The 22,623-nt window shown below is 50.1% G+C and overlaps 2 protein-coding genes across 4 annotated transcripts in view; both read left to right on the plus strand.

Moving 5' to 3' along the window:
• Window positions 1-2,988, plus strand: part of ORC1 (origin recognition complex subunit 1) — a 32,885-nt gene extending 29,897 nt beyond the window's left edge. The window contains exons 15-17 of the mRNA XM_030912710.1: window positions 204-373; window positions 906-993; window positions 2,428-2,988. Of these exons, the coding sequence (XP_030768570.1) occupies window positions 204-373; window positions 906-993; window positions 2,428-2,622 (453 nt within the window). The 3' untranslated portion in view covers window positions 2,623-2,988. The remainder of the gene's footprint in view (window positions 1-203; window positions 374-905; window positions 994-2,427) is intronic.
• A 5,938-nt stretch (window positions 2,989-8,926) lies between these two features.
• CC2D1B (coiled-coil and C2 domain containing 1B) lies at window positions 8,927-22,325 on the plus strand. 3 transcript variants are annotated; one of them, XM_010372062.2, is made up of 25 exons: window positions 8,936-9,077; window positions 10,530-10,612; window positions 12,078-12,222; window positions 13,223-13,326; window positions 13,704-13,862; window positions 14,286-14,411; window positions 14,602-14,761; window positions 14,952-15,136; window positions 15,309-15,384; window positions 15,486-15,593; window positions 15,686-15,816; window positions 16,085-16,157; window positions 16,396-16,526; window positions 16,963-17,080; window positions 17,163-17,335; window positions 17,736-17,861; window positions 18,426-18,484; window positions 18,566-18,682; window positions 19,030-19,103; window positions 19,213-19,271; window positions 19,430-19,481; window positions 19,941-20,040; window positions 20,182-20,272; window positions 21,225-21,354; window positions 21,634-22,325. In XM_010372062.2, the coding sequence occupies exons 2-24, from the start codon at window positions 10,547-10,549 to the stop codon at window positions 21,351-21,353; spliced, it is 2,562 nt and encodes an 853-aa protein (XP_010370364.1). In that variant the 5' UTR covers window positions 8,936-9,077; window positions 10,530-10,546; the 3' UTR covers window position 21,354; window positions 21,634-22,325. The 3 variants fall into 3 exon arrangements, 2 of the variants coding, with proteins under 2 accessions (XP_010370364.1, XP_030798629.1); XR_004060456.1 differs by lacking the exon at window positions 19,430-19,481 and having other exon boundaries at window positions 8,927-9,077; XM_030942769.1 differs by lacking the exon at window positions 13,223-13,326 and having other exon boundaries at window positions 8,937-9,077.
• Window positions 22,326-22,623: the final 298 nt, after the last annotated feature.

Below are 22,623 nucleotides of genomic sequence, written 5' to 3' on the forward strand. Positions count from 1 at the left end.
GAGGTTTGGACTAGAGGATTAGAGTCCCATGCACAATATAAGAATTCATTTCTATTCTTCCTCAAGGTTCCCTGCCAGGGCTAAGTACTTAACTTTATGCTTACGTCCATTGCCAGCACTACCTTTTCTTTTTAGTTAAATACAGAATCTGTTGGTTCTTCTGGGCTAAGGTGGCCTCAGGAATAAAATATTCCCTCTTGTAGGTAGCAGCACTCTCTGGAGATGCACGACGGTGTCTGGACATCTGCAGGCGTGCCACAGAGATCTGTGAGTTCTCCCAGCAGAAGCCTGACTCCCCTGGCCTGGTCACCATAGCCCACTCAATGGAAGCTGTGGATGAGATGTTTTCGTCATCATACATCACGGCCATCAGGTAAGATGCTCCACTTCCTGAGCCTTCCTGGAAGGCTGTAGAAACATGTTTCCCTTTCTAAGCTTTTACTCATTCAACCTGCACTTACTAATAACATGGTTCTTTTTCATAGGGACATTATCTAGTCATGGAGACAGAAATATAACCCTAGGATAATAGAATATTTGACACTTATTGAGCTATATTATAGGTGTTCAGGGCGTAAAAGTGCTATGATAGGAACAAAAAAAAAAAAGAAGCAGCTGCTTCTCTCACACTGAATGATGCGCCCACCTCATGAAATGAGGGCACAAGTATTTCTGAGTGATCAGTATATTTCCAGATGTAGTTGCTATGTTTCCTCACTTCTGCAGTGACATTTTCTGTATCAGTTTGAGAGTTTGGGGGTCAGAGGGAACCTTACCATGTAATATAGGAGAAATTATTTCCCAGGTTTTCTCTTTTCTAAAGACACAGAAAAGCTTTCTTTGACTTTCCTCTGGGCTGGGGTTACAGCCACTAACAAAACTCACATCTGCTCGTTTCCTTTAAGAAATTCCTCTGTTCTGGAACAGAGCTTCCTGAGAGCCATCCTTGCAGAGTTCCGTCGATCAGGACTGGAGGAAGCCACATTCCAGCAGGTGATCTCCTCTTTTCAAATCCTTCTAGATTTTGGACTTGCACTTTTAAAATACGTGGAAATTTCCATGAATGTGTGACAGTCTCTATTTTGTGCCACCTAGACCATGTGAAAGAATATCAGACCGGCACCTGCTTTAATGTGACATTTTGTAGAGCTGCATGAGCCAGAGACCTTTAGCGACTGGTTCTGCATGTTAGATTGAAGGCCTGTGTGCCAGACACTGTTCAAAGAATGAGATGAGTACGACAAAGTTACTCCCCAATTACAGCTTATGTTGTAGTGGAGTCAAGGCTTTCAGAATGAGGCCATATTTGAGAGCAAATCACAGATCAATCCAATCCCTACATGGGCATAGTTCAATGAGATCAAGTGAGAGGAATCAGTAGGGCTTGTGCTTTGTTAGTTTACTTAAGACTGGTATCTCTAGGTAATTGGCTGCCTTGGAAGATGAATTGTTAAAGATGTTTATGAGTGTGTACCTGAGAGTGTGTATGTCTGTGTATGTATGTTTTAGACATCTTTATTTAACTAAAGTCAAGAAAACATTTTCCTTTCAGATACTTATTTATTGGGTTGGTTGTAAATTCTTGTTTAAAATTTTAGCTACTGGTCATGTTTTGCCCATTACCATTCTCCTACAGTCTGAGATAGCTCTTCTGCAGAGAGTCACTTTCATTTTAGTTTGTAAACATTTCCTGAACATCTGCAGTGTGCAATTAACTGTGATGGATCCTTGAACCCCAAGCTGATTTGGTTAACATCCCTGTTCCTGACAAGCTCCCAGTCTTGGGACTGGGATGGGGATGGACTCATAGATATTAAGAATGGAAAGTGACCAGAAATGCTCCAGACTTAGTTGACCCAGTGGAGAACGTTAGGATAGGAATCTGTGTTTCCAGCTATCCTCCTGCCTCCCTTTATTTCTTTATTCAGTTTTCTCTCTGGGCCTTTGTGCTTTTATGAGGGTCATGCCTTGGCATTTGCTCACTGTACCTGATAAGGAAAGTGGCCTTGTAGCAAAATTTGACTTGAATTTTGACAATCTCAATTGTGGAACTCAGCCCCTGGAGACAAGACTATCTGTTTCACCAGTGAGAGTTACTAGTCATTTTATATCCATTATCTCACAAGGGATGTACAGTGTATTTTATAGATAAAATTGAAGCTCAAAAGAGTGCAGTAACTTGCCCAGGTTTACATATTTAGGTAAATGGTAGCACCAGGATTCAGGCCTGCTGTTTTCTGATTCCAAGGCTAGCATTCCATTCTGCCTCTGCACTTCGTGTACCACTGGGGCACCAACTGATGCCTTCTGGAGTGTTTGATGTCCTGGGGGCCATGTGTCTGATTTTCCCAAATGAAGACAGAAAGGAACAGAAAAAGCCCCAGGATTGTATTTCCTCTTAACCTTTGCCTTGCTATTCGTGTCTAGATTTATAGTCAACATGTGGCACTGTGCAGAATGGAGGGGCTGTCGTACCCCACCGTGTCAGAGACCATGGCCGTGTGTTCTCACCTGGGCTCCTGTCGCCTCCTGCTTGTGGAGCCCAGTAGGAACGATCTGCTCCTTCGGGTGCGGCTCAACGTCAGCCAGGACGACGTGCTATATGCACTGAAAGAAGAGTAAAGGGGTTTCACAAGTTAAAAGACTGTGGTCTTGCTGGGTTTTGTTTTTTGAGACAGGATCTTGCTCTGTCGCCCAGGCTGGAGTGCAGTGGCACAATCATGGCTCACTGCAGCCTTGACTTCCCAGGCTTAGGTGAACCCCCTACCTCAGCCTCTCAAGGTGGCTGAAACTACAGGCACATGCCACCACGCCCAGCTAATTTTTTGTATTTTTTGTAGAGACAGGGCTTCACGATGTTGCCCAGCTAGTCTACAAAGAATCTAATTTCCTTTTTCTAAGCACATGGAATTGTTGTAACAAAGTATATTGAATGGAAATGACTCTCATGTATTTTGGAATTTTCCATTAAATAATTTACTTTTTCCTGAGTGTTTGTGAAGTTATTACATTATAATCATTACAAACATCTGATTATGCAACCAAACTGTCCTTCCTACAATAGCCCTTCCATGTGACTTTTATTTCTGTTTCTAGGCCTGCCATTTATTTAATGGTAACATATATAAAATATAAGTACACGATTTACTTGTATCTGTATAAAATAGTTCTGGGAGAGTATGCAAGAAACGGGTTATACCGATGACCTCTGGAAAGCATCAGATGGCCAGGGTTAGGGGTTAGAGGGGCTTTTCATTGTGTGTCATTATCTAAGTTTCGAATAATATGAACAAAATTTAGTTTATAAAAAAGGAACTGCTGGAAATAATATAAATAAGTAATCTCTAGCCACAAATGGCTAGAAAGTGTAATTTTTACAAAGGTACTATTTACCATAAAAACAAAACAAATCTTTAAATACAAAAGATTTCTATGTCACAGAAAATATAAGGTATTGAGAAATAAATTGATTTAAATATTTGTTTGTTTGTTTCCCTCTGTCACCAAGGCTGGAATGCAGTAATGGACCACAGCTCACTCCAGCCTTAACCTCCTGGGTTCAAGTAATCCTCCTGCCTCCGCCTCCTAAGCAGCTGAGATTCCAGGTGTGTGCCACCATGTCCATCTCCTAGGAATTAATCTAAAAAAGAGATGCAAGTAATCTCTAGATAGAAATCAATTCCAGTCAAAATCTTGGCAAGGTTTCTTGTATGACTTTGTAGTGAATTCTAATATTTATATGGAAACCAACAACAGGACAATGGACATCTAAAACCTCATGAAGTACTGAGGCTGGGCGTGGGTGGTTCATGCTGGTAATCCCAACACTTTGGGAGGCCAAGGTGGGCGGATCACCTGAGGTCAGGAGTTCGAGACCAGCTTGATCAATATGGTGAACTATCATTTCTACTAAAAATGCAAAAAGTAGCTGGGTATGGTGGTGTCACCTGTAGTCCCAGCTACTTGGGAGTCAGGAGAATTGCTTGAACCCACCCAGGAGGCAGAGGTTGCAGTGAGCTGAGATGGCACCATTGCACTCCAGCCTGGGCGACAGAGCAAGACTCTGTCTGAAAAAAATAAATAAAACCTAATATGAGGTACTGAAAAAAAACAGCCTCACCCGTGTGCTAGTCCTGTCAGAAATGCTTGTCCTAAATTTATTGATGAGAAAATTATCAGACAAATTTAAATTGAGGGAGAAATACGCTGCAAAGCAGCTGTTCAACTCATTGAAAATACTAATATCACAAGAAAAAAAACATAAAACATGGAGGAACTATTCTACACCAAAGGAGAATAGAGACATGAAAGCTAAATGCACTATATAAACCTTGACTGGGTCCTGGATTTAGGAAATATAAACAATTATAAACATTATTATTAACTATGTATTAGACAACAGTATTTTGTAAGTGTTAAATTTGTGATTATGTCGGAGAATGCTGTTCTTAGGAGATTCATAATGAAATATAAGTGATGTGTTATATCTGCAACTCATTCTCAAATCATTTAGCAAAAATATGTATTTCTATATTCACATATACATTTAAAATAATTACATATAATGGATTGAGGATCAATATCAATATTTTGTAAGCTTCTGCAATGAAAAAGAAAAAATGGGCCAGGTGCAGTGGTTCATACCTGTAATCCCAGCACTTTAGGAGGCCAAGGTGGGTGGATCACCTGAGGTCAGGAATTCGAGACCAGCCTGGCCAACATGGCAAAACCCCATCTCTACTAAAAACGCAAAAATTAGCCACAGGTGGTGGCGTGCACCTGTAATCTCAGCTGCTAGGGGGTGCTGAGGCAGGAGAATTGCTTGAACCCAGGAGGCAGAGGTTGCAGTGAGCCAAGATCATGCCACTGCACTCTAGCCTGGGCAACAGAGCAAGACTGTCTCAGAAAAAAAAAAAAAAAAAAAAAAAAGGAAAAAAATGGGTAAATAAGAAATAAGTCAGGCCGGGCGCAGTGGCTCAAGCCTGTAATCCCAGCACTTTGGGAGGCCGAGACGGGCAGATCACGAGGTCAGGAGATCGAGACCATCCTGGCGAACACGGTGAAACCTCGTCTCTACTAAAAAATACAAAAAAAAAAAAAACTAGCCGGGCGAGGTGGCGGGCGCCTGTAGTCCCAGCTACTCGGGAGGCTGAGGCGGGAGAATGGCATAAACCCGGGAGGCGGAGCTTGCAGTGAGCTGAGATCCGGCCACTGCACTCCAGCCTGGGCGACAGAGCGAGACTCCGTCTCAAAAAAAAAATACAAAAAAAAAAAAAAAAAAAAGAAATAAGTCATCCAAAGAAGAAACATGAATGACCAAGAAAATGGAAACAACAAAAGAGGCATGCAAACCAAAACCATTTCACATCTATTAGAAAACCTTTCTATGGTTATACAGAACAGCTGGAACTCCAATACCCTGCTGATGGAGGTGGAATGACTTTTGAAGATTATTTGGTGAATCTTAGCCTAGGAAATGCAAGAAATTGTATGAGCCAGTGTATTAGTCTCTCCTCACGCTATGAAGAAATACCTGAGACTGAGTAATTTATAAAGAAAAGAGGTTTAATTACTCACAGTTCCACATGGCTGGGGAGCCCTCAGGAAACTTACAATCATGGTGAAAGGCACCTCTTCACAGGGCAGCAGGAGAGAGAATGAGTGCCAGCAGGGGAAATGCCAGACGCTTATAAAACCATCAGATCTCGTGAGAACTCACTCCTATCACAAGAACAGCATGGAGGAAACCATGATTCAATTACTTCCCACAAAGTCCCTCCTAAGACACATGGGGATTATGGGATTACTATTCAAGATGAGATTTGGGTGGAGACACAGATCCAAGCCATATCAGCCAGTGTGATGGTTAATAGAGCATGCAGACAGCCTATTGTGGGACTATATATATATATATATATCCTATTAGTTCTGTTCCTCTGGAGAACTCTAATGCAGCCAGCAATTCCATTCCTAAGTATATGCCCTAGAGAAATTCACATACGTACACCAAGACTCATATACAAAAAGTTCATAGCTCTCTTTATAATGGTAAGCCATTGGGAAAGTGACTTATTTTCATGCTATGGAATCATATACAGAAATGAAAATCAGCTAACTAGATATAGTATACATGTCAATTTGAGCAAAGCTTACAAACAGGGTTGAGTAGAAAAAGGCTGAAGAATTACACTGTGTGTAACCAATGATAAAATTTTTAAAAGCTTGCAAAAAAATACTATATATTGCTTAAGGATACCTATACAGAAATAGAAATGCTCGGGAATAATAAACACTAAATTTAGGATAATGGGTACATCTTCGGGAAAGGGAGGTGTTGCAATATGGGAGATGTACAGGTAGCTTCAACTACGTTGTTTTTTTTCTTACACTGGTAATTGATGCCCATGTAGTTAATTCACACACACAACAAGGAACTACTGAGTGCCTACTATGTACCATGCACTGCTGTAGACACCAGACACTTGGAGAAGAAACAAAAAAATTTCTGCCTCTGGAGCTTGCATTCTAGTAAAGGTTAAATATTGTATATCTTTGTGTATATCTTAAATGTTTCATTATAAAAATCTTTAAATACTTTTAAAAGGAATGAGAAATATGGATGTGAAACCTCTATTTAAAAATGGTAATGGGCAGGGCATGGTGGCTCATGCCTATAATCCCAGCACTTTGGGAGGCTGATGTGGGTGGATCCCCTGAGCTCAGGATTTTGAGATCAGGCTGAGCACACAGCAAAAACATGTCTCTACAAAAAAAAAAAAAAAAAAAAAAAAAAAAAAATGCTGGGCATGGTGGCACATGCCTGTGGTCCCAGATACTCAAGAGGCTGAGGTGAGAGGATTGCTTGAGCCTGGGAGGTGCAGGTTGCAGTGAGCAGAGATCGCACCACTGCACTCTAGCCTGGGAGACAGAGTGAGATCCTGACTCAAAAAAAAAGAAAAGAAAAGAAAAAAAAAGCCGGGCGCGGTGGCTCATGCCTGTAATCCCAGCACTTTGGGAGGCCGAGGCGGGCGGATCACGAGGTCAGGAGATCGAGACCATCCTGGCTAACATGGTGAAACCCTGTTTTTACTAAAAAAAAAAAAAAAAAAAAAAAAAAAAATTAGCCGGGCGTAGTGGCCGGCGCCTGTAGTCTCAGCTACTCGGGAGGCTGAGGCAGGAGAATGGCGTGAACCCAGGAGGCGGAGCTTGCAGTGAGCCGAGGTCACACCATTGCACTCCAGCCTGGGCGACACAGCGAGACTCAGTCTCAAAAAAAAAAAAAACAAAAAGGTAAGCAATCAGGAGATGGAAAAGTACTTTGTCCAAGTAAACTGGGAGATCTTTGAAACCGCTAACTACGAAACATAATTTGAAAGTTCAAGGCATAGGCAGGAGGGGAGATGGCAATGTTTTAGACAGAAGAAACTAATCCAGCAGTTTAAAATACATTGTAAAACTTTTTTTCCTTTCTCTTGGGTTTCAAGATATAACCTTGAAGTAAACTGCAAAAGCCTTTTCCCTTAGCCTTAAAATAGACCCCACATCCCTCAATTTCTCACTGTATATACTCCCTTCACATTTATCTTACTGTATGCTAGTATTTAATTATCTGCCTTCTTAGAAGTTCCAAGGGCTAATCTTGAGACAGACAAACCAAGCCTGGAGACACAGCTGCAAAATTCCAAAGATTACTTCAAGGAGGCTAGTCAACAGCGGGGCCATTGTGGAGATGAGAACAGCCCACACTCCAGGTAGGCTGGGACCCAAGATAGCCACCAGAACAAGACACACAGACGTTGTACTCTGTACAATTCTTGCATGCTTCCCATATCACATTTTCCTTTTAAGCCCTTCTCTTTCCTCCAAAAATCGAAGTGGTTACTTTAGATGGGAATCTGGCCACTTCCCCATTACTCCTCTCTCGGTTTTTTTGTTTTAGTTTGAGACAGGGTCTCACTCTGTCACCCGGATTGGAGTGCAGTTGACAGCTCATTGCAGCTTGGACCTCCGGGGCTAAAGCGATTCTTCTGCCTCAGCCTCTCCAGTAGGTAGGACTGCAGGCACGCACCACCACACCCGGCTAATATTTGTAATTTTTTGTAGAGACAGGGTTTCACCATGTTGCCCAGGCTGGTCTCGGACTCCTAAGCTCAATCTCTTGTTAACTGGACACTGCAAGCCACAGGGAGAAATCCTGCATTCCTTAGAAAACTAGACTAGAGCATATTTACTGATGTTAAAGAGGTTGGTTTTGTATTTCCCTGGGCAAATAATTCTGAGCCTCCGTTTCTTCTAGAGATGATGTACATCTTGCAGGATAGAGAACTGGTATAAGCTCCATTATGGTAAGTGACTGACACAAGCTTGGCAGAAAAGGGGCACACTCCATTTCTCTCCTTATGCCATTTGATTGCACAGCAGGGTACGCGAGTGAGAACTTAGTGTTAGACTCTCTGAATTATTTAAGATGTGCAGCGAGCTCTGCCTGTCTGAAGTTTTCAACGGACCGGAAAATGATACTTTCAGGTGCTGAATTATTAAGAAAAATATGGTGGGCCCCATTTCCATTTCCCCAGACTTAAAGGACATGGACAAGCAGGCGAGCCCCGCCCCTGTCTCGCTTCCAGGGCGGAGCTTGGGTAGGCCCCGCCCTCTTGCTCGGTGGGGCGGGGCCAGGGCTCGAGGTGGGGTGGGTCCAGCGAGCGAGCGCCCAGCGCCTCGGGCTGCCTGAGGGAGGAGGCTCGGCGGAGAGGCTGCAAGTGGGCGAGGGCTGGGCGCCGCGACCTCATTTGAGCCGCCGGTGGACGCCCCGGCGGAATCGCCCAGAGCTCTCGTCCCGCGCTACCTGCCCGAACGCGCCTGCGCACTGCGAACCCCGCCCTGGTGTCACCTGTCGGAGCCCGCGGGGGCCGTGCACATGCGCACTGCCGGCCGTCGGCCAGTGGGGTCACGTGTTGCGCGCGAGCCGCCTCCCCGGCAGGCGCTTCCTGTCGCTACCGCTGCGGCCGAGGGCCCGCGGGAGCGCAGGGCGGTGCCGGGTGGGAGAAGGCCGGGGTTTGGCTTGGATTCACCGCGAGGTATGCCGTGTCCCCGCCCTTCGGCGTGGGGAGCTCTGGGGGACCGCGGGGGAGATGGAGGCGGCGCGGGCGGGGCAGGGCGGCGCGTCCCGCAGCGCTGGAGTGGGGGTCCCGTGTCGCCTCCCCCTACGGACTCCGTTGCCCATCTCTCCTGAGGCCTGGCTCTGTCATCGGGGCCGCAGCCTTGGAGTGTCTGACTGGCCTCGCTTTCACCTGAGCCAGGGTCACTCCCGGGGCCCTGCCTCTCACCTAAGTCCCGAAATCTGACACTGAGAGTCTCCCGGAGCGCCAGCCAGCTCCTCCGCCCGCTCCCCGCCGCCTCCACGCCCGTCAGCTGGTCTCCCTGCCTGGGCTGTGGCGAGATGCGCCGGCTTCCTGCCTTCTCCCCCTACGTCCTGTGCACCTACCCTTTGCCGCCAGAGTGGGGTTTCTGAAACACCGATCTGATCCTGCCACTTCTTTCCCAGCGCCCTCAGAATAGTGCCCAAACACTTTTCGGCTTAGAGGTTTTCATGTTGTGCCGCTTCCATCTCGGCTTGTGCATTCAGGCCTCACCGCTTATGCCCCAGTCATACCAGGCCTCAGGTTCCCTTGTACGAGCCAAGCTGCTCCCCACTTCAGAGCCATCAGGTGTTCCCTCGGCTAGGAATCCTATTCACCTCTTTCTCCCAAGTTATTTGCGTGACTCAGCCCAGGCGTCACCGCCTCAAAGGAGGCGGCTTTTCTCCCAGTGCTGAAGAAGAGGTCTCCTCAGGGCACCCATAGCCCCTGGGGCAACCCCGTGTAGTCCACCTCCACCATATACATGGTCCTTGAGGGCTGAGACCGTCTTAGATTCATTTCTGCGCTCCCAGTGCCCGTCACAAGGTCTGACACAGGAGGTCCTGTGAATGACTGTGAGATCTTTATGGGAATCAGAATGCTGAGACAGCTTTCTCCAGAGCACAGCTGTGAGATGGAACTTTGATAAAGTGTCCTTGGTTGATGAAAATGTTGTGTGTGTGTGCTGTCTGGTCATAGCCCCTTGCCGCATATGGCTGTTAAGCACTTGGAATGTGTCTGTTGTGGCTGATGGACTGGATTTTTAGCTTTATTTCATTTTAATTCATTGCAATTTAAAATTAAATAGCCAGCTGTGGCTTCCATAAGCACAGCTTTAGAGCCTTTTTGAATTCTACCCAGCCTTCCACCCACCCTGAACCTAGAGTACTTCCCTGAATGTGCTTTTTAAATTTGAGTCTGTTCAGAACACTCCCCGGTAAACCCATTGACAGGTGATCCCCATCCCTCCCATGGCCTGTGCTGCTTCAGTGCTTTAATTAAAGGTAACATCCTTTGGTGTTCAGCATTGCCTTCTTTAGGAGTTTACTATCCACACCTTACCACAGGTAGCACTGTTGGGGGCGGGGCTTATAGGCTACTCCAGCCTAAATCTCTGTAACTCTTCCATAGGTATCTAGGCTGCCACAATGCCAGGGCCAAGACCTCGGAAGGGCCCTCAGGCCAGAGGCCAAGGGGTGGCCGCTGCCAAGCAGGTATGGAACTTAGCCTTCTGGCTACTGGGTCGGTTTGGGGATGGGAGTCCCTAGACAGCTTAGGCAAACTGGATCACATGTAGTTCCCCCATTAGTTCAGAGACTTGGAGCAGTGTCTCCTGGAGGTGGCAGAGCCCTTAGGCACCCTCCTATTAGTCCCTGCCACACACAAGTGGGGAGAGGGTTCAGGAATCACCAAAGTTTAGGATGTTCTGATGGGACGGCAGTGCTCTCATGGGTTCCTCAGATAGGGTCACAACTTTGCTTGTTAGCCAGGGATGCCGGGGTGTGAGGGCTGTAGTCAGTGGGAGGACTTCACTGCCTAGGAATAGATGGCTGCGCTCCAAGTGGAAGAACAGGGGCGTTTCCTCACCAGTTTTCTTCCTTTATTTCTTCTGGGCCTACGTCTTGAGACTTCTTGGTCTATTTTTACTGTCTTTAAAAAGGTAAGAAAGGAGGGGGTAAAGGGCATAGACTGAAGTCGCAAAGAGCTTGTTTTAAATTCTGACTGTCTCACAAGACTCAGTTTCATCTGAACATTGGGATAAACACAGAATGTGGGCTGGGCACCGTGGCTCACGCCTGTAATCCCAGCACTTTGGGAGGCCGAGGCGGGTGGATCACCTGAGGTCAGGAGTTTGAGACCAGCCTGGCTAACATAGTGAAACCCCATCTCTACTAAAAATACAAAAATTAGCTGGGTGTGGTGGCGTGTGCCTGTAGTCCCAGCTACTTGGGAGGCTGAGGCAGGAGAATCGCTTAAACCCGGGAGGCAGAGGTTGCAGTGAGCCAAGATAGCACCGCTGCACTCTAGCCTGGGCAACAGCCAGACTCTGTCTCAGGAAAAAATAAAAGGATGTACCTCTACCTAGAGTAGTCAGATTCATGGAAACAGCCTCTGGTGCTTACCAGAGGCTGGAAGGAGGGGAGGAAGAGGGGTTAATGTTTAATGGGTAGAAAGTTTGTTTTACAATATGAGAAGAGTTCTGTGGATGGATGATGGCGATGGTAGCAGGATAATGTGAATGTCCTTATGCCATTGAACTCACCCTTAACAGTGGTTAAGATGTTAAATTTCATATTGTATGTGTTTTACCAGAGTTTTAAAAAATAGGACCTTCTCAGAATTGTGAGAATTACTTGAGATAGTTAAGATAATCACATAGAACACTAAGAACAGTGCATGGCAGCTATTGCTGTTAGTCGCAATAATGGTAATGTGTTTTAAGTTCTGACTCTCTCACAAGACTATCTCAGTTTCAGTGTGGCCTTGCTGGGTTTTTTATTGAGTCCCTAGGAAGGTGTCTCAAGGAGTAATGTTGCAGGCCTCAGTTTCTTTCTGCACATTGGGCCTCACAGGCTGAAGGAGCCACTGATGGGGACATGGAGAGTCCCAAGTCTGGCTCTGGAGCTGGGCTCTACCCTCCTTGTTGTGTGGTTCCTGAGAGTCCTGCTCTGCTCTCAGATGGGGCTGTTTATGGAGTTTGGCCCTGAGGACATGCTGCTGGGCATAGATGAGGCTGAAGATGATGAGGACCTGGAGGCTGAGCTGCTGGCTCTCACAGGGGAAGCACAAACTACAGGCAAGAAGCCAGCACCCAAGGGGCAGGGTGAGTTTGGACACAGGGCTGGGCTTGGTGCTGGGACAAGATGGGCACAGGCTGGGACAAGATGGTAGAGGGGTTCCCTTGCAGCTGGAGGGAGCCAGCCAGATCCCCTGGTCCTTCCAATACCCATGTACCTTCTGCAGCACTCCCTCCAAGAGGCGGCCTCACCCTGCTTCCCCACCTTGTGTCATGGCCTGGGCTGGCCCCTCCCCGTTGTGGACAAATGTGTTTCTCAGACTGACTCAGGTCCCCATCCTTAGCCCTAGCCACGGTACTGGTGTAGGGTAGGGGCCCAGTTAGCACAGACTGAACTGGGTACATAGGTAGTACATAGAAATTGTGTCCAGTGAGTTAAGTGGAATCTCCCTCCACAGCCCAGATGAGAACAGAGACTTTAGGCCTGGGAGGATCAGGGGGTCTCAATCTTCCTCTCTTTTCACCAGGAACCCTCAGAGAATTCCCCCACCCATCCCCACCATCCTGTGTGTCCCTGAGCTGAGGATAATGGGAGGACCTAGGAAGGGGCTCGCCGCTCCTGCCTTGGGGTGGCACAAGCCTAGGTTTGAATCCTAGCTCTGCCACTTACTAGGATTGCAGTGATATAAAAATTAATGTTGGAAGTTTCTCAGTTTATTCAATATATGAAAAGGGGATATTATCCATCTTGCAGATTTGTTGTGAAGCTCAATTGGACTTTGAAAATCTTTATAGATGTGAAAGGTGTGGTTGGAGGTTGGAGAGAGTGGATGGTCATGTCTATGTCAGGCTACTGTAGGTGGAGGTGCAGAGAAAGGAGCAGCTTGTTGCTTGGTGGGGGGCCGAGGAGGGTTTCCCTGTTGAGGGTCTTTTGAACTAGGTCTTAAAGGAAGAGCAGTTTTCCAGGTGGGCCTCTGCCGTGGGAGGAAAGGGGGATTTCTGTCTGGGTGGATCTACCAAGCCCCTCCTTTACTCATCCCCGACCTTATCTGTGCTGTGCTGACCTGCTGTGACCTTCTTCCCCCAGCCCCCCTACCCATGGCCCACATTGAGAAGTTGGCAGCAGACTGTATGCAGGATGTGGAGGAGGAGGAGGAGGAGGAAGGGCTGGAGGAAGATGCAGAGCTGCTGGTGTGTCTGCCAGGCTGGTATCCCAGGGCTCTGAGGCAAGCTTGGGCCTGGTGGAGGAGAGGGCAGTGGAGAGAGGCTGGGGGTGCCCCTCTGGTCTCTGACTCTGAGTGAGTGCTTGCCCCTCCTGGCTGTACAATGGGTGGTGTGTCTCTGACTTCTGGTCTAAGCTCTGCGGTTGGGAATTCTCAGATTTGGAGTAATTACTTTTTTCGAGGCTATCCTTGGTCAGATTAAAGAAATGTTTTGGTGAAGGGGACTGAGGCACAGTGACTGACGTTAGGGAATATTGCTGGGAGAGAGGGTCCTTTACTCTCAGGTCATGTCGTGGGTATGGTCTTGAGGCCCCCAAGCTCCTGGGCTGTGTTTTGTCTCCCTAGACGGAGCTGCAGGAGGTCTTAGGTGTGGACGAGGAGACTGAGCCCCTGGATGGTAATGAGGCAGCTGGCCTAGGCGGCTCTGAGGAGGAGAAGGACCTAGAAGACACTGAACCTCCAGTGCAGACAGCCGTCCTGACAGCGTCAGCCCCGGCAGCTCAGGTGGGTTCTGGAGGAGGGCCCCTGTGCCTCTGATGCTCCTGTGTGCCCAGACATAACACGTGTGTGGCCTGGCCTGCACGGTAAGGCTGCAGTCACCCTTTCCAGGACCCTCCTCCAACAGCCGTCCCAAGCAGAAACTGAGCACAAGAAACTCCTCCGTGGCTGCCAGCCTCAAAAGCCTCTCTGTTCTCCCAGACCACCCCCGGGAGCCATTTCCTGGCTTCCACCAACTGGGGCTCTGTATTTGCCTCTGCCATGGCCTCTGGCCTCTCCAGGGAGCCTTTGCTTCCTGCCTTAAGGTTTTTAGGCTCTTCTTTCTCCTGGAGTCCCAGAGCTCCATCTTCTGGGGCAGCTTCCGCAGAGGGAGAATGGTAGGCCTAGCAGGCCCTGGAGTGGCCAGGCCCTTAACCGAATTGTTCATAGGCCAGAGCATCTCACGGGCTACACGCTTTGCTGGAGGAACGGATTCGCAACTACCGAGAGGCTGCAGCCAGCGCCAAGGAGGCAGGCGAAGCAGCCAAAGCCAGGCGCTGCGAGCGCGGCCTGAAGGTGAGTTGGGCTAGGCTGGGAACAGGGCAGGGGAGGGGGCTGCATGGAAGGCGGCTGGTGGAGATTGCACCAGTGGAGGGGAGGTCACCCCACCAGACTTCGGGGGTTGGGGAGCCACCCCTGGCCTGTCTTGGAGCAGGGTCTGGGCTGAGATGGCTGGCTGGGTTTCTGGACCAGTTCTCTCCCTCAGACCTTGGAGTCGCAGCTGGCCGCTGTGAGGAGAGGCAGAAAGATCGATGAGGATGAGATCCCACCTCCAGTGGCCTTAGGAAAGCGGCCCCTGGCCCCCCAGGAACCAGCCAACAGGACCCCTGAGGCAGACCCTCCAGCTCCCCCTGCCTTGAAGTCAGGTATCTGCAGATGCCCAAATCCTGGTCTAGTTCCTGGGGTCATAGCCCACAGCCTGTCTCCCCAACCTGCCACCACTGTTCATTACCATTGGTCACATCCTCCCCAGGACATCTTCAGGCCAGTGAGGTCCATGGGCACCTTCTTCTGTGACCCTCATGTGCTCTCTGGGGACTGTTTGCTTCCTTATAGACAACCCCTCCCAACCTGAGACCAGCCTCCCTGGCGTTTCTGCCCAGCCCATTTCAGACTCAGACCCAGACCCAGACCCACGGGCCCTGCTGTCATCCCGACAGAGAGAATACAAAGTGGCTGCCCTCAGTGCCAAGCGGGCTGGCGAGCTAGACCGTGCGCGAGAGCTCATGAAGATTGGGAAGGTATGGCATCTGGCTCAGGCCACCCACCCTCATTTTATAGATGGGGGAAACTGAGGCTCAAAAAGGGAGCTAGACCGAGATTGAGTGAGATTGGCCTGAGTGGGGGTTGTTTCAGCCCAGGCTCTTGGGGTCCCCCCGCTTTCACCCACACCTGCTTTTCCAACTTCTGCAGAGATTCGGTGCTGTCCTGGAGGCCCTGGAGAAGGGGCAGCCCGTGGATCTGAGTGCCATGCCCCCGGCACCTGAGGGTCAGTATGTATCTGCTCAGGCTGGGGTAGGGTTGGGGAGGAGTAGCAGGCCTGGGGCTGACCAGGCCTTCCCACCTACACATCTACTCTGGGTCCCCTAGATCTGAAGCCCCGGCAGCCTTCTCAGGCTCCCACAGCACCCTCAGTCATTCCCCCAGCTGTGGAGCGAGTGCAGCCAGTGATGGCCCCTGACATCCCAGCAACCCCAGGTAGGGCAGGATGGTGGGACTGTGGTGTGGGGACCTGCAGGCATTGGGGGGCAGGCTGAGCTGATGCCCACTTCTTCCTTCTTTCCTTCAAGTGGCCCCTACAGAGTCACAGATGGTGCTGGATGCCCTGCAGCAAAGGCTGAACAAGTACCGCGAGGCAGGCATCCAGGCCCGGAGTGGTGGGGACGAGCGCAAGGCTCGGATGCATGAGCGCATTGCCAAGGTGGGCCCGCGGCTGTGCAGCCCCTGCCTGTGCTGGCCTCTTCCCTGGCTGGGTGCTCTGTCTCCCTGGTCCCCCGGCTAGTCTTCGTCTTTTCTGAACCTTCATCTCTTTGTCTCTCTGGGGCTTTTGTTGCCTCAAGGATCTTTTTTTCTCCCAGGGCTGCTGTCTTCCCACCAGTCTCCCTCTCCTTGCCCCACTGTGTGTCATGTTGGGCAGGGGGCCTATGGGCTGCTGCCAACCACAGGCCCCTCCCTTCCTTCCCTTGCAGCAATATCAAGATGCTATTCGAGCACACCGAGCAGGACGGAAAGTCAACTTTGCTGAGTTGCCTGTTCCTCCAGGTGAGTGGGGCATGGCCTAGGGGCTCTGTGAGGAGGTGGTCCCTGGGCAAGAAGGGAATGGGGGACAGCCAGTGGGGATGACTTCTCATGTCTCTGCCTTCCCACTGTGGAGCCATCCATCCCAGCCATGCCCAGCAGAGCCATGCCCAGCAGAGCCATGCCCCAGGCAGGGCCCTGGGTAGCTCTGTGCTTCTCTGAGGCTGCTCCCTGCCCCTCCCATGCTGTCTCTTTCCCACAGGATTTCCCCCCATCCCTGGCCTGGAGCCCACTATGGGTGTTGAAGAGGACTCAGTGGCAGCGACATTGGCAGCTGCAGAGAAACTGGCCTCCGCAGAGGATACAGGCCCAGCTGATGAAGAGGAGGACGAGGTTTGGCTGAGGGATCGACTTCAGGGCTGGTGGGGAGAATAGCAGGTGAGGGGTAAACCCAGACCCTATTGTCCATACTAACAAGCCCAGTAAGGTACATATTCTTTTCTCCACTGTACAGAGAAAAAACTTGTCCAAGGACACCCAGCTAGGAAATAGCAGAGCTAGGATTCAGACCAAGGTCTTTCTGAACCCAGAGCTCCGGCTGTATCCCCATTATCCTGCAGTCTGTCTCCTGTTGGGGAGGTTAGATGTGAGAGCTTCTGAGGCTGCTTCTAGATCTCAGATCTTTTAGGGCCCAGGAAGAGAAGCCACCCATCTCAGGTCACACAGTGATTTAGTACAGCATTAGGAAGATAGCCCAAGCAAGTCTGGGAGCCACCTTGGCCATGCTGGGGAACAGATCGCCTCCTAACAGCCTCCTGGGCACCTGCAGGGTGAGCCCCCAGCACAGGCCCCAGTGGCCAAGAAACCTGCACGGCCCACGGTCCCTTCATTTCAGCCCCTGCCTGAGCCCAAGGCCTCAAGTTCTAAGGAGTCACCTAGTCCGTCTGGTGAGTTGGGGACAAGCAGGGTGAAGAACTGAGGGCCTAGGGAGGGCAGGTGTGGCCCTAACCAGTGGCCTTCTCGCTTCAGTGCGGGAGCAGCTGGCACTCCTGGAGGCACGGAAACTGCAGTACCAGCGGGCAGCCCTGCAGGCCAAGCGCAGCCAGGACCTGGAGCAGGCCAAAGCCCATCTGCGGGTGGCCAAATGTCTTGAGGCTCAGATCATCCAGGCCCGAGCTGGCAGACTTGTTGATCTGTCCAAGGTGAGTCCCACCTGGTTAACCACCAGGACTTCTCAGGCAGAGAAGGTGACTGGCAGGCTTGACAGGCTGTGAACGAGGGCAGCTTCTGGGATGAGGTGGGGTTTGGACAGGACATGATGACAGCTGGGAAAAGAGCCTTTTCCTTATACCCCTCTACCTCACGGCCCCAAAGGAAACCAGGAGAAGGGAAGGTGGGCTGCCCGTGGTCAGAGATGACAAGGCTGGGCCAGGCCATGGGAGGCAAGAGTGTTATCTTGGGATAGAATGGGAGGCGATGAGTTGTCATCAGTGGACTTTAGTAGAAACTGAGGAATTGTTTAGTTTGGGTTCCTGCCTTTGTTGGACTTGGTAGAGGAGTAATCTGACTTTTGGGGCCCGAGGGGCCTTGTGACCTGGGTAGGTGCCTTCGCCCTTGACGGATGAGGAGGGTGACTTCATCCTCATCCACCACGAGGACCTGCGACTCTCCCAGAAGGTGGAGGAGGTGTATGCCCAGCTGCAAAAAATGCTTCTGGAGCAACAAGAGGTCAGTAGGCCCCTCATCTGTTCCTCCCCTCTGGCCCCACAGCCTCCCCATGGAAGAAGGCCTGGAGCTCAGATCACACGGCCCTGGACTCAAATTCTTAGCTCTTCCACTTACTTGCTGTGTGACTTGGGCAAGGCACTTCCCTTTCTGAACTACATTTTCCTCATCTGTGAGATGGGGTGATAATACCCCTCTTTCAGGGTGGTACAGAGTTCAAATAAGAGAAGAGGGAAAGAACATTGTGATGTGCGTGTATGTTTATGTATGTATCTATCTGAACTGCCACCTGTTCTGGAAAGGCTGCCTTCTGAGGGGATGTTTGAATTAGGTTTTGATGGAAGGAGTTGCTAATTTGGGGAATGGCTGACCTCCGAAGAGAAAATGGCAAAAGTGTAGGCAGAGAAACCTGATGGGACTTGGGAGTAGTGCCCTTGGGGTTGTGTTATGGGAGGAGAGAGGTTAGGCTACAGAGGAAGGTTGAAGCTTTGAGAAGTCTACCCTTGAATGCCAACCGAGGCAGGTCCTGCTCTGGGCTCGGGAGTCACTCTGGGCCTCTATTTTCAGAAGTGCCTGCTGTTCTCCAAGCAGTTCATGCACCAGGGCAACGTGGCTGAGACCACGCGGTAAGTGCAAGGGCTGGGGCTGGGCTCCTGGGGTGGGGAGCAGAAAATCCATCGTCATGCTGACGTACCCATCCCTGTCAGATTTGAGAAGCTTGCTCAGGACCGCAGGAAACAGCTGGAGATCCTGCAGCTGGCCCAGGCTCAGGGCCTCGACCCTCCCAGCCACCACTTTGAGTTGAAGACATTCCAGACTGTGAGGTACCAAGGCCTAGGGAAACAGGGGCTCCAGGCAGGGAGGAGCAGGAGGCTGGGAGCCCAGGCCAGAGACTTCTACCCCTTTAGTGAGGCTTGCCAAGCCTGGCCCCGCTGTGGGCACTGGGGCTGCTGAGGAGTAGGACAGGATGCATGCCAGTGAAGAGCGCACAGCTGTCTGGGTGCTGTGGAAAGAGCTCTGGACCAGAAGTCAGTGACCAAGGTCTGCATACCAGCTCTGCTTTCCCTCCCTCCTGTCACCACCCAGCTGAGCATACAGGCCCTGGAAGAAGGGACCTTGTTCCACCACTGTCTTTCACTTTGAGCATTTTCTCCTTCCCTCTTGGCTCTAGGATCTTCTCCGAACTCAACAGCACAGAAATGCATCTGATCATTGTCCGGGGAATGAACCTCCCAGCCCCTCCAGGTAACCCTAGGGCCGCCCCTACTCCAGGAGGCTCTTGCCTGGACACTCCACCCCAAGTGCTAGGATCCTGGCCACTCCCTCTGACTTGACTCCCTTTTCTCCTTCCCAGGGGTGACTCCGGATGACCTGGATGCTTTTGTGCGGTTTGAGTTTCACTATCCTAACTCGGTGAGCTTCAGGTAGAAGTAGGATCCTCTGAAACCCGCCTTGCATTCCAGGACCCTGTGCTCACTTTCTTCCCATCCCTGGGAGGCCTGGCTGCAGTGCCTGCCCTGTGTGCCTCTGTGTTTATGCGCTGTCCTGACTTCTCCCTCCTCACTGCTTAGGACCAAGCTCAAAAAAGCAAAACAGCTGTGGTGAAGAACACAAATTCCCCAGGTGAGGGCCGCATGTGGGCCTCTGTCTCCTCTCTCTCAGAGAGTGTGGGCAGCACTGGTGTTTCCAGAGTGGGTTCCCATCTATGCCCTTGCTCGATCCACCCCACTTGGGAGATAAAGGTGCTGTTAACATGCCTCTTCTGTAGTTGGAGAAACACGCAGAGGTACAGGAACTTGCCTGGGGCCTCATGGCAAGGAAGTGGTAGAAATGGGATATGAACCCGGGAATTCTGTATCCCAGTTCCAAGTCTTTCCTACTTTGTTACAATCTATGTCTAAAAAGAGTACAAAAACTCAATTCCAAGGCCAGGACCTCGATGCTCTACCACCCTTTGGAGGCAGTCACCCCAAAATGCAGGTGGAGAGATCGGGGGAAGGCCGCCAGCCCTGGGCTTCCATTTCCACTTCCTCAGGAAATCACGAGCGCCAAGCCCCTCCTTGTTTTCTCCCCCTTTGCCAGAATTTGATCAACTCTTCAAACTAAACATCAACCGAAACCACCGGGGCTTCAAGAGGGTGATCCAGAGCAAAGGCATCAAGTTTGAAGTTTTCCACAAAGGGTGAGGCTCCCATCAGTCACGCTGCCTCGCAGGCTGGGAGGGGGGAAAGGCGTTTGTCACTGCTGCCCCTGCGTGAGCTCAGCCAGCACATTCCTGCCTTCCCTGCCCAGTCCAATCCTCTGCTGCCTCTTGGCTCCCCAGGTCCTTCTTCAGAAGCGACAAACTGGTTGGCACAGCACACCTGAAACTGGAGCGGCTGGAGAATGAGTGTGAGATCAGAGAAATTGTGGAGGTAGGGACTGGGGTGTGGGCAAGCCAAAGGGGTTGGTACGACAAGAGCCAGTATGCACTGAACACCACACCTTGTTGTAGGTTTTCGTGCTCATTACTTAATTTGAAATTCTCCACAAGTGTGCTTAGAGTAGGTGGAATCCTCATTTCACAGATGGAGAGGTTCAGAAGGTCTGAGAAATCTCATAGAGGGACCCAGCAGAAGGCAGCCTCCTTGTTTCCATGAATTCAGTGGATTCCACAGGCAAGGACTATATGACCTTGCCTCTGACAAATGAGGAAACTCAGGTCCAAGAGGAAAGGGGGTTCTGTAAGCTCATATGGTGTGTCTTGGCAGAGCCATCACCAGCTCCTTACTGATAACCTGTGTAGGCCAAGGCTCTTCCCACTGCAGCACACCTGCTCCTACTGCCTGCCTGGGGAAGTTGTTCTTAAGTGGGCCCTGGTCTCTATTGGAGCCACTGAGGGTGACTGGACTTCTTGGGCCTATTGTACTGCTTTGTACCCTGACTGCCCCATCTTCTGCCCAGAAGAGGGAGTAGTGTGGTGGATGGGAAGAAACCCTGGGCGTGGGGTTCCAGTGCCCACTCTGCCACATAGAGGCATCTGCTTCTCTGTCTTGGCCATCTGTGAAGTGAGGATTTAGGTCAGTGGAAGGGTGCTTCTTCAACCAATGTTTCTTCCAGAAGTTGCCGTGGGGATTGAGGAGAAAATGAACAGAGCTCTAGCATGCTTGTCTAGATTTATTTGTTACTTTTTAAGTAAGACTCACCTAAAACCACCACCACTTCCTCCTCCAAATACTGGGAGGGTAGGGTTGTCATGAATGGAGACTCCTGTGTTCATGCCACAGGACATCTTAGCTCCTCTCACTTCTTTCCTGGGAATGTAGGGACCTGCCTGTTCCCCATCTCTGTCCCCTTAGTTACCATCTCCCTCTGTGGTCCTCACAGGTCCTGGATGGAAGGAAGCCCACCGGGGGGAAGCTGGAGGTGAAGGTGAGGCTGCGGGAGCCTCTGAGTGGCCAGGATGTGCAGATTGTCACGGAGAACTGGCTGGTTCTGGAGCCCAGGGGCTTGTGAGGTGGGCAGTTCTCTGGGCCTTTAGAACTTTTGCCCCCTTCTTTTACTTAACTATTCAACTCATATCTGGAGAGAAAACCTAGGAGCTTCTCATCTATGAGAAAGTCCAAGAGGCCAAACTGTTGGGTAGGGCTTATGGGCTGAGTTTCTGATGTTCCTCAGTAGAACTGGGGAGAGAAGGTAACCTTCCAGGGTTTAACTATCTTCAGGAAACCCTTTCTAAAATCTTTGTGTTTTCACTGCAGTTTAGACTGACTTCTTGTGCTTTGCACCCGTGTAGCCGATGGCCAGCACCAGGAGAGGAGTCAGGCCGCGACTGTGCAGAAGTTGACTTTCCCAGCTTTGCTGGCTTCAGAAGCCTTTGTACATAAGAGAGATGCTGCTACCCAAGCACCAAAGACCTGTTGAGCACGTGCACTACTGACCACAACCCTGGTCTTTCCTGTTGGCCCCTCCGGGGCCTCTACAGAAACAGGCTGAGTTCCAGGAGCCCATCTCCCTGCTGTCTCCCCCTGCCCCCAGTCTGGATGAGGGCAAGGACACCTTCATTCCTCTGTGCCATGGAGTCCTGCAGCCCCTTAACCCCTGCGTGGCAACTGTGTATAGCTTACACCTGCCTCCAGTTGTACCACTTCTAGATGTGCCTTTAAAAGATAACTATGGGATGGGAGAACTTGAGGGTGATCGGGAACCTCCCCTGCTGAGGGTGGGGTCAGGGTTCCGTGACTCCAGTGGGCCAGTGGTAGCCTGTCCCAGACAACTCCGTCACCCCAGCTCTGCCTGTGCCTTTATCCCTGACAGCTGCTGCACTAGCCTTCCTGATTCCGTAAGGACTTAGTGGAGGAGGAAAGTTGTTTTTGGTACTACTTGGTGGGAAGTAAGGGGAAGGCTGGATCTTGGGTTTGGTCCACCCACCCAAGAAAAAAGACTGTTAACTGGAAGAAAAAAAATATATATATAAAATTTTATGTAGCCATGTTTATTTATTTAGGAAACTAACTCTAACTCATTGTAGGGATTTCATACTCAACTACAGAGTATCCATCAAAGTCCTAAACAAAAGTCCTGATCCCTGTCACTTTTTAAAAGCCAGGGTAGCAGTAACGTGACAAACGGCTGCTGTGGCTTCCCTCTTGAGGGCAGGGAAAGCCTTTCCTCTTCAGCTGGTTACCTGGGGGGCTTCCTTAGTTTTTTCCAAGAAATTCTCCTTTGGCTTTGTTTTTTTTGAATGGATGGAGACTATGAAGGGGTCTGTAGTTGTAATAGATTT

This window comes from Rhinopithecus roxellana, chromosome 12 (genome assembly GCF_007565055.1).
Source record: "Rhinopithecus roxellana isolate Shanxi Qingling chromosome 12, ASM756505v1, whole genome shotgun sequence".
In the NCBI taxonomy this organism is placed as follows: Eukaryota; Metazoa; Chordata; class Mammalia; order Primates; family Cercopithecidae; genus Rhinopithecus; species Rhinopithecus roxellana.

Bases quoted from the DNA above. Each gene is read 5' to 3' on its own strand.
- CC2D1B (XM_010372062.2), top strand. From the start codon at position 10,547: ATGCCAGGGCCAAGACCTCGGAAGGGCCCTCAGGCCAGAGGCCAAGGG. The intron at 16,158-16,395 runs GTGAGTGGGGCA...TCTTTCCCACAG, and splicing joins TGAGTTGCCTGTTCCTCCAG to GATTTCCCCCCATCCCTGGC. The intron at 18,485-18,565 runs GTAAGTGCAAGG...CATCCCTGTCAG, and splicing joins AACGTGGCTGAGACCACGCG to ATTTGAGAAGCTTGCTCAGG.